An 11,176-nucleotide genomic window follows, 5' to 3' on the forward strand; every position below is an offset into this window, starting at 1 on the left:
ATTAATGACTTGAAAGAAGGCAATTCAATAAGTGAAAACAAATAAGACTAGCTATTCAGTTAGAAAAGATATAAAAGGAGGAAGAGTTAGTGTGTATGAGGTTGGAGACGAGCTGCACTGGCTGAGCTGCATTATTGGAAGGTTAAATTTATCACACACCTCGCTTACGAAGTGCTCGTTCACCATTTAGTTGTCATTTAGTCGTTTTCAGTTTGTGAGCTTTGCCTTTTAACGAGTTTTGCGAAGTTTTTCCACGAAAAGTTAATTAGTTTGGTAATTTACAGCTATTGGCATTCATCAAGAAAATCAGTGGTATTGAAACGTTTGCAAATCTGACATGGTTTGCAAAAAAAACGTATACACAACTTGGTGGCTGAGTAAATGAGACACAAAGCAACTTGACAGAAATCTGGATGTCGATAAAGAGCGAGAGGTGAGAATGATGAAGAAAAATCTCTGAGATGACATCAGGAAGGAACCTGAGAGGAACCGGAGTCAAAAGGGAACTCCTCCTTGTTTTCTGGTTGCCAGTGGATAGTGAGATTCTAAATTATTACAGTATGCAGGTGTAGAAGAGTAAAGACAAACGGTATTGAGTGTATTGTGAATCAGAGTCCAGGTGACATTATCTAATGAAGTGCAAACCTTTATGGTTTGTCTACAGCAGCAGGATTTTAGTCATAAGATCAGAAAGCTCCAGCTGAAGGCGCACGAGCAGGAGCGTCCCAAGCTTTGCTCTGATTGGCTGCTTGCAAACGATGATTAGAAATTAGCAATACAGCTCCAGTGAAACAATGAACATAATATTTTAATAAAATATATGTCAATAAAACAACTTACTGGTAAAAAAAAAATTTTTGTGACCGCCCACTCACAGGAATCTTAGAATCATTCGTATATGAATATGTAGGCTATATGGTTCTGTGCGGCTTTTTTTTTTTTTATGTAAACTTTAACTCCTTTGTAACGTGTGCTGTGTGTGCTAAATTGTTCGCTGTGTGGGTGTTCAGGAGGAGTTCTGCTTCCCGGTGGAGTGTTTGGCTCTCACGGTGGAGGAGGTGATGCACATCCGGCAGGTCCTGGTCAAAGCCGAGCTGGAGAAGTTCCAGCAGTACAAAGACATCTACAACGCTCTAAAGAAAGGCAAGGTAGGAAAGGATTACTGCTTACATAACACCTGACGAATATCAAGCATGTTACAGATGAGTCATGAAGAGAATAAGTAACAGAGATCAAAAAAAAAAAAAAACACAGAGAAAATTATTGTAAAGGAAGTCAAATTAGCCGTGATTTCTTGATGGGAGGGGCTTACTCTGTCTCCGCTGACAATCATAGTGACACTCAAGGGAGTAACTTTGATTTTGACATTGGTGGGGACACAAAAGTGATCCAAGGCAGTTACCAATATTCGTCTGTAGGTGGCAGTAAAGGACCATGGATTTGTTGTATCTAGCCTAGCCTAGTAGTAGTAGAAAGAGGTCTCTGTAAAACGGTGAACGCAGCAGACTCAGCGGCTGTCACGCTGTTGATTCTGAAATGCAAGTCGCACATCTGCATGGCCATGCAGTAGCCTACATCTGACTACTTACATTCTGTAAAACCATTAGGTCTATAAATTTAACATTCATTCATCGAGGATATTATCTAACACCAAGTTACATTGCTCCAGCATTCCTTTTCTCTGCAGCTATGCAGTAGCCTAGCTCTGATGCGTCCTGTCACGTTGCTAAACCTGCCTAAGGAGCCGCAGCAATACTTTTATGAAGGGTTTCCATACATCAAAAGGATTTTGTTGAGTTTTTAAAGCTCGACGGAAACCCTGCACTTACATTCTTGACTTGAACGAATGTCTCGTTTCTTGGGAGGGGGGCCGTCATCCATGATACTCAAGTCAGCATGCGAGTCGTAGGGCAAGCATGCATGGACATCGAAGTCCAGCTCAATTTGTAGGCTGACGGAGAGTGGGGGGTGCGTGGGGTAGGTCAGGTGTGTACGTGTGAGATACGGGGGGTTGATGGGCGGGTAGTCACGGCTGCTGTGGGAAGTGTGCTGCTTTTACAGCAGATGGAGTGACAGCTGGGATAGCCAACCATGTAAGTTAGCGAGAAACAGGTAGCTGATCAGAGAATGATATCTACGTTAGAGGGGGGATTATTAGCAGTGTCATACATTTAACCCTTTGTGTGCCATATAATCATTGCTCAGGTTAGGACATCGGTTTTATTGATCGTGATTACACAGTAGTGGCTGAATATTGGTAGGGAGACGTCCCTAGCGTCCCTACCCAAAATTACGCCCTAGGTGACACTAGCCAATTGTGTGCTGATGTATGCAGAAAAGGGCAAATAGCGCTTTCCTCTATTTGTGACACAGCCTGAGCAGCAGTTTCAAAAGATGAGGTTGGTTTAGCTTCGTTTTTTCTTAAACTTCTTGGAGGAAGCATGTGTTGGCCTTCACCCCCTTGGTAGCTGTTGGATGAAAGCAAAAAGCTGGCTGGAACCGTTTTGGGACAAATATTTTTGAGAGTTTGAGTAGAATATCCTGCTAAAAGAGATTTATTTATTTACGCAGCTCTGCTTCTGCTGTCGAACTAAACGGTTCTCCTTCTTCACCTGGTCTTACACCTGCCAGTTCTGCAAAAGGTAGAGTATCAACGATTCATGATGAAATCTGAGATGTAGATGAGCTGTGTTACAACTTTTATATCAGAGATTTTTCCTTCCTCCTTGCAGACCTGTGTGTTCACAATGCTGTAAGAAGGTAAGTCTCAACGTCTGATCAACATCTGCCGGTTTAGAGCTGCTGTTCGTTCATTAAAACAGGAAGTCAAGGATGGATGTATCAAATAGCTTGGCTTATATCCAGAACAGCCGAAAGTAAAACTCCTTCTCCAGTAAAAATGCAAATTTAATACATGCCCCTGGAAAAGTATGGGTGAGCCATTTTGTCTTGGAAACTTTCCACAAACTCTGTTGTGAGGATAGGTAATGGTTACAGAACACAATATATTATATGGACACGAGTGTTTTACTGGGAAATACGCCACTTGTATTTTTCATATGAGCTACATCCGGGACATAGAGAACGAAAACCGTGACATAAATCTCTTTATTTTTTTCGCGGTGCGGTTTCCATCAAATCCCGCGCTATGATTGGCTGGCGAGCGGGTCCCTATTCTACGGTACGAACCCCAGTTACGGACCTCTGGCGACTCGCTCGTTCACAACAACAACAAACATGGTAGCAATTTTTGTCAGCATTTATCTTTTTTATAAGATTTATTTATAAGATTTTTATCAAAAGTCTTATAAATTTTTGTGAGCATTTCTCAGGAGAATAGCATTAATTTTACAGCATGGATAGTGATAACGACAGTGTTCACAGCGAAAGTGAGTTTTACTACCCTGAGGAAGAAGAAATAAAAGAAAACATTTCAGGAGAAAGCTAAAAACCTCTAACTTGCTAATGCTGAGCAAAAGCATGGCTGAATCCTGAATGACTCAATTTTGTATAAATAGGGGACTACATAGGCAGCAAAATGTAGTTTTTTTCCTGCCATGGAAGTGCACTTGTATACTGAGGAGGAAGCAATTTGCATTACAGCCGTGAATGAGGATTCAAAATGGCGGCTCTCCTCAGTTTTCCCTTTCAGGCGCTCTCGTTTTCTGTTAGAATTTGGTAAAGAAAAAAATATATATATTATTTACCAGCTTAAGGTCGGTCCGTATGGTGAAATACCGTGACCTCGGCCTTGAATACTGACCTCGGCCCAGAGGGCCTCGGTCAGTACTTTCAAGACCTCGGTCATGGTATTTCATGATACGGACCTCCCAGCTGGTAAATAACATGTACAGGTAGTCGTCGACTTACGACTGCATTTGGTTACGACTGACCGGTCGTAAACCGATCTGGTCGTAAGTCGGCCTATGTTAAATGAATGTAAGTATATTGTGATGTGTAATGATATTGTAATCATCTTAAAGTCTTATTTTATCAACATTTTCTTATTTCATTACCTTGGCTCATTATTTGGTTTAAGTCAAACACTGCATACTACACCGCGTACAGTACAATTCGTTTAATATGTGCAAAACGAAAAATATGAAATACAGGTGTGAAAAATAGAAAACATTTTAGTTTGAAACGTACCAGAATACAAATGTAAAACATAGCAAAATACAAAACTTAGTGACCACTGGCATCACTGGTGCTTGGCTGTGGGTCGTCTACGTCGTCATCAGCTGTTGCAGCGCTCGGGCTGGCGGGAGGATTTGCTCGTTTCATAAACCTGGAGCTGGGGCGGAAACTGTATGATGGAGTGCGCGAGAGAGACTGCACATGTGCCTGGAGCTGGGGTGGAAACTGTATGACGGAGTGCGCGAGGGAGCGCGAGAGAGACTGCGCATGTGCCTGGAGCTGGGGCGGAAACTGTTGTACGCAGCGAGAGGCGCTGCCGGGAGCTGGGGCGGAAACTGTTGTACGCTCAGCTGGGAAACACTTGCCAGTCATAACCAGACGGTCGTAAAGTCGATCGGTCGTAAGTCGCATAGGTCGTAAGTCGACAACTACCTGTATGTATGTCACTTGTGAGGAAATCGATGAATTGTTTTGATAAATGTGCATTTTTTTGTTTGTTTGTGAATGTGTCTATATAATAAAAAGAAAATCGCATGTTGGCTTGAAGATGTGAAGTTTATCTTCTCGTGTTGAAAAACTCGCATTTTTCATAGTAAATGCATCATGGCTCTGAGTGACCTATTTAAATAATACTGGTTGGCATTGAGTGGGATATCAGATATATTCCATTCAGCTAGCATGATATTAAATGAGTCGAAGATGAGTAGCTGAATGGAATATATATAATATACCATGGAAAAAGGGCGGCACGGTGGTGTAGTGGTTAGCGCTGTCGCCTCACAGCAAGAAGGTCCTGGGTTCGAGCCCCGGGGCCGGCGAGGGCCTTTCTGTGTGGAGTTTGCATGTTCTCCCCGTGTCCGCGTGGGTTTCCTCCGGGTGCTCCGGTTTCCCCCACAGTCCAAAGACATGCAGGTTAGGTTAACTGGTGACTCTAAATTGACCGTAGGTATGAATGTGAGTGTGAATGGTTGTCTGTGTCTATGTGTCAGCCCTGTGATGACCTGGTGACTTGTCCAGGGTGTACCCCGCCTCTCGCCCATAGTCAGCTGGGATAGGCTCCAGCTTGCCTGCGACCCTGTAGAAGGATAAAACAGCTAGAGATGATGGATGGATGAATGGATACCATGGAAAAAAAGCCAGCCAATGTTGTTATTATTATTATTATACATACACATTCCTTTTGGGTGTTCAACGCGTCTTTCTCTTTCAAAATTCTCTCAAAATTTTCCGTATTTAACAAAGCAAACTTGGCAGCCATGATTGTTTACAAATTGTCACAGTCGCTCACTAGCGCAGAAGTTTTACGTCTCCGACGTGTGACATCATGCTGTCTTGACAACCATGCGATATCGTAAACCATATTCAACACTCGTTCTACATTGGATAGAGTGACGTAATCCACATATGATAAGCGATATGCGAACAATATTGCGTGCTATCAAACCAAATAAATGAAACCTGCTAGAAGGGAATAGAACACATGTTTTTATTCCATCGAAAAAGTGTCCTGTATGTATAATAATTCCCAACATTTCCCTCCGATGATGTCACGCCCAGTGTTTTCCCGCTGACTAGACACACGTTGTCAAAATGGCGAACCGGTTCAAAATTAAAATTCTTTTGATCAACTTGAATTTTTTTTTATTCTGGATGTGTCTATGTAATATAAAGAACATTACACGGTGGAGCAAAGATATGAAGTTTATCTTCGAGTGGTGGATATATTGTTCACTACTCGAAGATAAACTTCATATCTTTGCGCAACCATGTAATATTCTCTCTATATACAAATGTTTAATGAATTTCCGTTCAATTTTGAGAATTGACTGAGTTACCCAGACTTGAGAGAGAATAAAATAAAACGTCATGTACATTATTTATTTTCTACATGTCCTAAGTATATAAATACCAAAATGCAAGCCTGGTGTCCTATCCTCAAGACTTTTATTTTCTACCTTTAATTCAAGGATTTTACTAAATAGACAAGCGAGTACTCATTACTTGTCTCAGACCATATTTTGACAGACATTTGTGTTTCCGGACACTTGTACAGATTCGGTTGCCCTCTAAACCATACAGCAGCCTACCCATCTACACTCTGGGACCATCCACTTCCACGCTGTCCCGGGATAAATCGGAGAAGACGAGCACAAGCCAGCGCCGGCCTAGCTTTCAGCGCACCATGAGCAGGTACCATACTCTTCAGCCTTCACGGGCATCTTGGAGTAGGTCTGAATGGCATCATGTTGTGTTGTTCCCTGAGAAAGTGAAAGGTCCAGATTACCTAAGGTTTTCTATCCAGAACCAGATGTTGGAGCATCACTATCACTTTTTGGTGTGGTTTGCATTGCCATAGAAACAAGTGATTTCCAAATATTAGAAAAGCTTAATTATTGTTTCTCCAGCGTGATGTGACTTGCGTTTTAACACTCGGGTACTCGATCACCCAGACCAAATCCAATTTTTTGATATTTCATTCTTTTTCTTTTACCTCTTCTTAAATATCTCTCAGACTGTCCAAGTCATCACGTCAGTCCTCAGCATCATCCTCACGCGAGAACATCGAGCTTCCCAAGGAACTGACTGAAGACTGGAGCACCATGGAGGTGTGTGTGGACTGCAAGAGGTTCATCTTGGACATCATCTCGTCCAGCAAGCACAGCCTTTCTCTGGCCACCAAACGCAGCCGAATGAAGCGCAAGACACACTCGTTCGTCCTGCCCTCAGCCACAGGATCCGAGTACCGGCCGTCTGAGAGAACCATTCATGAGGTCTGAATCATAACTTTTACGAGACCGACGTACTTCCTAAAGTGGGGTCTTCATGTCCCTCTGTTTGTCCTGGAGTTTACTACAACGTGAGCTGTTGACTGTGTAATATGGTGGCCATAAAATCGTTTTAAACACGTTGGACTTCTTCTTAAAGAGATTTGTTCAGGTGTATATACAAAGAGGCATGTGTCGATAATCAGTTAGAAGATACGCAACACATTGTTATTGTTGACGCTTCGAAATATCTCCACACTCCCTGAGCTTCTGAGATAAAGTCTGCCACATTCAGAAAGCAACACAAGGACAGAAGTCTTACAGAGAACCTTTATTTTTGAAAACATAAAGGAGAGAAGAAAAGCAGTACCATAATAATGTTCATTGGAAGGTTTAAAATGGACAGAACTGTCGCTTTGACTCAGGAATCCATTTACACAAAAGTTAATTAATATTTTTACCTTTAAATCGATATGATTATTCATAACAGACATAAGTAGTTGACTAATTGACTACTTTTTAATGTAACCACCAAAAAAACCCCAAAACCAACTTATTTTACTTTAAAATTCTTGCCCAAGGCAAGTTTGTTGCTCCATGATCACACCCAAATCAATCTAAGGGTACCAATACTTTATTATTAGTGGGTAATGTATAAAAATTGTGCGAAAACGTGGTCAAGTTCACACAACAAGGCACTATCGCTTAGAGATATTTATTTATTTAGGTATTATTTTTTATTTGCTGTTTAACACTGCTGCTAAGCAACTGGGAAATGTGGATGCAAAGAATGGAGGCGAGTTAATGACTGAGGCAAAGAATTTAGCTAGCTAGCTAGCAAGTAACCTGCAAGTCTTTTATTGTAAAGAATGTAAACCAAAAGAGAGAGAATGCAGAAACCAGACAAAGTTGTAGAGAATATCAATATTTACCTCAGATGTGTTGGTCAACTTCTAAAAAAAATGCTCCATACAGCTAAAATGTTGCTCTAAATACAGTTAGCGTCAACTGCTAACTGGGCTTCTATAGTTCCACCATTTTGAAAAATGGTAACATTGCTAACATAAAGCGAACATAAAATATCCAAAGGAGTGAACACCGGGTTGTTTGTGTAGAAATTTCTCATCAATATGGCAAAAATATTGGTACCTTATCCGAATTTAAAAATGTTCTCAGTGATTTTAAAGTAAAACTTGTGAAAACATTTTTGACCGGATCCTTTTCTGTTGTCATGGTATGATTAAGTTATTTACAAAATCGAGTCGTACATGAGCTGACGAGGCACATAGCACCAAGTTGGCTATAAGCCATGTACGACGAGATTGAGTGGAATTATTATTTTATTCTATTCACGTTCACTGGATTTTGAAAAACAGATCATTTTTATTTTTTGCAAATCCAATACATAACTTCGGACAGAACATCCAACAAAATCGTTTCCACTTAGACTGTAAACAAACCAGCGAAATGACGTTAGCAGTTTGTGGAAAAATGCGATAATAATAATTCTTGCAGAAAAAAATACGTTCTTACTATGAAATACTTTCATTCTATATTTTGTTGGGGTTTTTTATTTCATCCTCAGTTGGTTCAGCAACACGCTTCACCGTGTTCTTCTTCTTTACGGTTTTTGGCGGCTGGCAAACCAACTTAAAGGCGCATTATCGCCACCAACTGGGCTGGAGTGTGGAACAGGAGATATGGGGATCTCATCTCATTATCTGTAGCCGCTTTATCCTGTTCTACAGGGTCGCGGGCGAGCTGGAGCCTATCCCAGCTGACTACGGGCGAAAGGCGGGGTACACCCTGGACAAGTTGCCAGGTCATCACAGGGCTGACACATAGACACAGACAACCATTCACACCTACGGTCAATTTAGAGTCACCAGTTAACCTAACCTGCATGTCTTTGGACTGTGGGGGAAACCGGAGCACCCGGAGGAAACCCACGCGGACACGGGGAGAACATGCAAACTCCGCACAGAAAGGCCCTCGCCGGCCACGGGGCTCGAACCCGGACCTTCTTGCTGTGAGGCGACAGCGCTAACCACTACACCACCGTGCCGCCCTTGAGTTATTTCTGTTTCTTTTAAATAATTGACATCAAAGTGATCTGAATTGATGCGCTCCAACATTTTGTTTTTCTCTACTCGCAGTATATGAGCTGATAGCCTAGTAGTAGAGTAGCCAATCAGAGTGTGCGATTGCTCATATTCAGTGAATGTGGATAGAATAAAACTGATTATGGGCAGATGTCTTGTCATATCCTATGATGTGTGTAATGTACAACAGGCTGGACTGAACCAGTCTCCGTTTTGTCTTGTAAATACGTGTATTTGCTGCAGGTGTACAGACCGTCAATCGAGCTGTATTTATTTTTATATGAACCGAGTGACATGCTGTTGTTTAGCCACTGATGTGAGATGTTGTAATGATGCCTTGGTGCCAGTCCCACTCCAAATCCCCTTTATTAATCTAATCCCAGTTCCACAGTGATGAGATTTTACCAGTGTCAGTACTGTTCTCAGCAGTTTGATGTGAAGTGTCACTGGTAGCCATGTTGGTTCTCTGCATTTTCTAGTACTCCTTTATTTAGCCCTTTCTTTACCCATCCTGCACCACTGGAAAGAATGTACAGTATTTCTCTATGTGAACATTGTCAATAATGGTATGAACTGAAATATTTGATAGTTTTTCTTTTGTATAAATAACCTAATTATGCAGGTGGTTTTTTTTTTCATTTTGCTACATAGCCTGCACACAAGATGTTTATTTACCTTAAAGCCATTGACTTTCTCAAATACACAACTGGACTTCAACGTATAATTTACACTTTATTTAATCCGTATTTAATACTTGCACAAATTCCCAAATGCCTCATACAGGAGACACGGAAACTAGAGCCTCAGTTTGGAGCGACAGTGATTCTCTAAATCAGGAGTTCTCTAGTAAGCACAACACATTTGCACCCACTGGCCACTTTAATAGGAATTCATTCTTGGTTGCAGGACTGGAACCCAATGTGTTCTTCTGCTGTTGCATGCTGAGATGCTTTTCTGCTCACCACCTTTGTAAAGAGTTGCTATGAGTTACTATATCCTTCCTGGCAGCTCGAACCAATCTGACCATTTTCCTCGGACCTCTCTTATCAACAAGGCGTTTGTTTCCACCCACAGAATGGTGTTTTTTGTTGCACCATTTGGCGTAAACGTGAGAGACTGTTGTGTGGAAAGAAAGTCACACTTTGAGATCACAATTTTTCCCATTCTGATGTTTGAAGTGAACATTAACTGAAGCTGTTGATTTGTATCTGCATGATTTGATGCGTTGTGCTGCTGTCAAGGGATCGGCTGATTAGAGAGCTGCATCAAACAGCAGGTGTTCTTAATGAAGTGGCCAGCGAGTGTATATTAAAATATCCTGGCAGATGATTTGCCAAATAAACGTGCGCATTCTAAAAGGCGAAAATGTAATTAAAATGAACTGCGGTTTCTCAAATTGAACATCATAAAAATAACAAACTCTTTTGTACCTCAAATAATGCCTTCTTTATTGAGTCTGAATCATTTGACGGATTTACTGTTTACGTCTTATCGCGTTATTCTTATAAAAATGAATTCCCAATGTAATACATTAACATTACAAGTTATATTTTCTGCATTATTTGACAATACTACATACAGTTTAGTAATCCATAGAATGTTATGGCAATCTTTTAGGCCTTTTGAAGTATACAACCTCATATCAAATTATTTTTTATTGTATTATTTTATATTTATGAAGTAGTATGTTATGTAGTTGTTCATTTACGTTTACAGCGTTTGGCAGACGCCCTTATTCAGCGTGACTTACAGAAGTGCTTTGAGGTCTTTACCAATAGATGCATCCTGATACTGGTTCATGAGGTTACGAACTAAGAATACTAACAGTCTCAAAGCTCTACTGGGGCGGTAATATAGGAAGAAAAGCACACAGACAATGACATTTTTTTCCAGTCGGTGATATAAGAACGTCATCGATGCCTGGTTGCTTATTTGAGATTTTTTTTTTTCCCAAAGAAATGTTCCTGTATTTTATCACCTTATAATTATTGCCTTTCTCTGTTCCATGAAGTTCATGATGGTTCACAGATTCCTTAAAAACCATACGCACAGCTATTTGAATACTACAACAACTACTGAAGCGAAGCACAACACTACTAAAATGCACGAGAGTCCTTAGACACGATTTTGCTGTTCCAACAAGCCCTGTAAGCACTGCCTCACCAGGAAGTT

General features: G+C 41.0%; 1 protein-coding gene across 1 annotated transcript in view; it reads left to right on the plus strand.

The window, feature by feature from the left end:
- spire1b (spire-type actin nucleation factor 1b) overlaps window positions 1-8,799 on the plus strand; it is an 80,169-nt gene extending 71,370 nt beyond the window's left edge. Inside the window, exons 12-16 of the mRNA XM_060900303.1 lie at window positions 1,011-1,148; window positions 2,572-2,642; window positions 2,733-2,760; window positions 6,191-6,327; window positions 6,650-8,799. Coding sequence (XP_060756286.1) covers window positions 1,011-1,148; window positions 2,572-2,642; window positions 2,733-2,760; window positions 6,191-6,327; window positions 6,650-6,914 — 639 coding nt within the window. The 3' untranslated portion in view covers window positions 6,915-8,799. The remainder of the gene's footprint in view (window positions 1-1,010; window positions 1,149-2,571; window positions 2,643-2,732; window positions 2,761-6,190; window positions 6,328-6,649) is intronic.
- The last annotated feature ends 2,377 nt before the right edge of the window (window positions 8,800-11,176 follow it).

This window comes from Neoarius graeffei, chromosome 19 (genome assembly GCF_027579695.1).
Source record: "Neoarius graeffei isolate fNeoGra1 chromosome 19, fNeoGra1.pri, whole genome shotgun sequence".
NCBI classification, from domain to species: Eukaryota; Metazoa; Chordata; class Actinopteri; order Siluriformes; family Ariidae; genus Neoarius; species Neoarius graeffei.